Source organism: Pinus tabuliformis, chromosome J (assembly GCF_031772625.1).
Source record: "Pinus tabuliformis cultivar Carrire ecotype Pingquan chromosome J, CPIR1, whole genome shotgun sequence".
NCBI classification, from domain to species: domain Eukaryota; kingdom Viridiplantae; phylum Streptophyta; class Pinopsida; order Pinales; family Pinaceae; genus Pinus; species Pinus tabuliformis.
The window spans coordinates 1,264,808,402-1,264,810,174 of NC_142295.1; the positions used below are offsets into that span (position 1 = coordinate 1,264,808,402).

Here is a 1,773-nt window from a genome sequence, read left to right on the forward strand (position 1 = left end):
ATGATCATCCTCTACCAAGCACGGCTGCGATCCTGCGCGTGCCGGCTCCTCTGCTGGAGATGAAACCAGAGGCCTTTATTCCGCGGTTACTCTCGCTTGGGCCTTACCACCGTTCGAAGCTGGAGAAATTTATTGATTCTCCTTGTGCGGAACTTAAGATTTCAATGGCAGAGAGGTACAAAGTCAAGTCTGCGGTCACGCTCTCACAGAACCTGCGCCAATCTGGAAAGAACTTCAAGTGCATAGTTGAAATAATGAACCGGATGCGCCCAGAGATTGAGAGTTTCTATGGCTTGCCAAGTAGTACAGAAGGCGAGTATTCTAAGAACTTTGCTCTCATGATGGCCATAGATTCATCCTTTCTCTTACAATTCTTAAACAACATGTTTTCCCTTTCTATATCAACACTCACCTTAGACCCCGCAACGAAGAGCTTTTATGGGGCTTATTTCGTGTGTATCATGCACGATATTTTGAAGCTGGAGAATCAGCTCCCACTGCCTGTGCTGAAAGAAGTTTTGGACTATGTGAAAGAAACAGAAGTTGATGAAAGCCATCCATGGTCGGCTATGTGCTGGGGAATGTCTCCCTTCACATACGACATTGGACGTAGGATACCTGAGAAACTGATTGATGAAATGGAAAAGGAACCGCATATTCTGGGCTGCATCCACACATCCCTCTCTCAAGTACTGCAGATTCAATCTGGTGATGAAAGGCAAAGGGGCGAATGGGAATAGTAATGCATAAGCTTAACGGTATCCTTAACAAGCCTGTTACATGGATCCGTCGTTTTCTCCCCTCTGTTCCGGGATTGGAGATAGCGTTGCAAGAGTTTAACGGCATCCTCAAAAATTGGGTCGGTAGGCTTCTTGTTCCAGATTACGTAATTCATTTTTCACGAATGAGCGCGCGGCAGTTGGTCACGGCTGGAATAAAATTCAAATCTTTTACCAAGTTCCCGGATTACATTAGGCTGGACAAAGACTCCGGCACACTGTACCTTCCGGAAATCCTTGTATCTGGCCTTGGCACTGAAGTGTGGCTGAGGAACATGGTGGCGTTGGAATTCAACGACGCCCTCCGTCCCAACTATGTGTCACATTACGTTTCCCTAATGGGCTACCTCATCCAGTCTCCCGATGACGTTCGCATACTTGAGGATCGACATGTCACTACTTCAGGTGTTTCCCACTTAACGGATGAGTGCAAAGCCAAGATGTGGCGCGACTTGCGCCAGCCCTTCCTTGTCGGCGACGTGAACAAAGTTCATGCTGAGCTCTATATGGCGTTGCAGGAATGGTCCAAAAGAAGCTATTGGAAGAACAAAATCAAAAGGAAGGTTTGTGGAATTTATGACTTTGTGTTGAGCTGGAAGTTCGTAGCTCCGGTCGCTGCGTTCTTGGGTCTCGTCATGACGGCTATACAGACTTACTGTGGTTTCCACCATTGTAGCCGCTAACGGTAACAACTCTAAACGCTAGGGGGCTTGCTGCTTTGTTCACCCAGCGACGCACCAGAGATTGCCATGGATACAGTCCTCCGGTTAAGCCTTAAATTATTAGAAGCAGCGCCAGTACACCTGCGTAGAAGTAGATTTGAGAACCCTCCTCTTTCTTTTGGCATATTTACATCATTGTCATCATGTAGCTAATTGCCTTTTCCTCGGATCATGTAGGTAATTGCTATGATATGGGTTATTTCCATTATTACAGGAAGAGTTGTATTGTGTGATATTTGTAGCTGCTAATTGCTATGATATGGGCTATTCCC

General features: G+C 46.3%; 1 protein-coding gene across 1 annotated transcript; it reads left to right on the forward strand.

Annotated features, from left to right (window-relative positions):
• The first annotated feature begins 742 nt into the window (after positions 1-742).
• On the forward strand, positions 743-1,462 carry LOC149231857 (putative UPF0481 protein At3g02645). The gene has a single exon (XM_089381772.1). It carries the CDS (start codon positions 743-745, stop codon positions 1,460-1,462), a length of 720 nt encoding a protein of 239 aa, XP_089237898.1.
• The last annotated feature ends 311 nt before the right edge of the window (positions 1,463-1,773 follow it).

What these genes read in the sequence shown, in the direction of transcription:
- LOC149231857 (XM_089381772.1), top strand. Translation starts at nt 743, where the DNA reads ATGCATAAGCTTAACGGTATCCTTAACAAGCCTGTTACATGGATCCGT.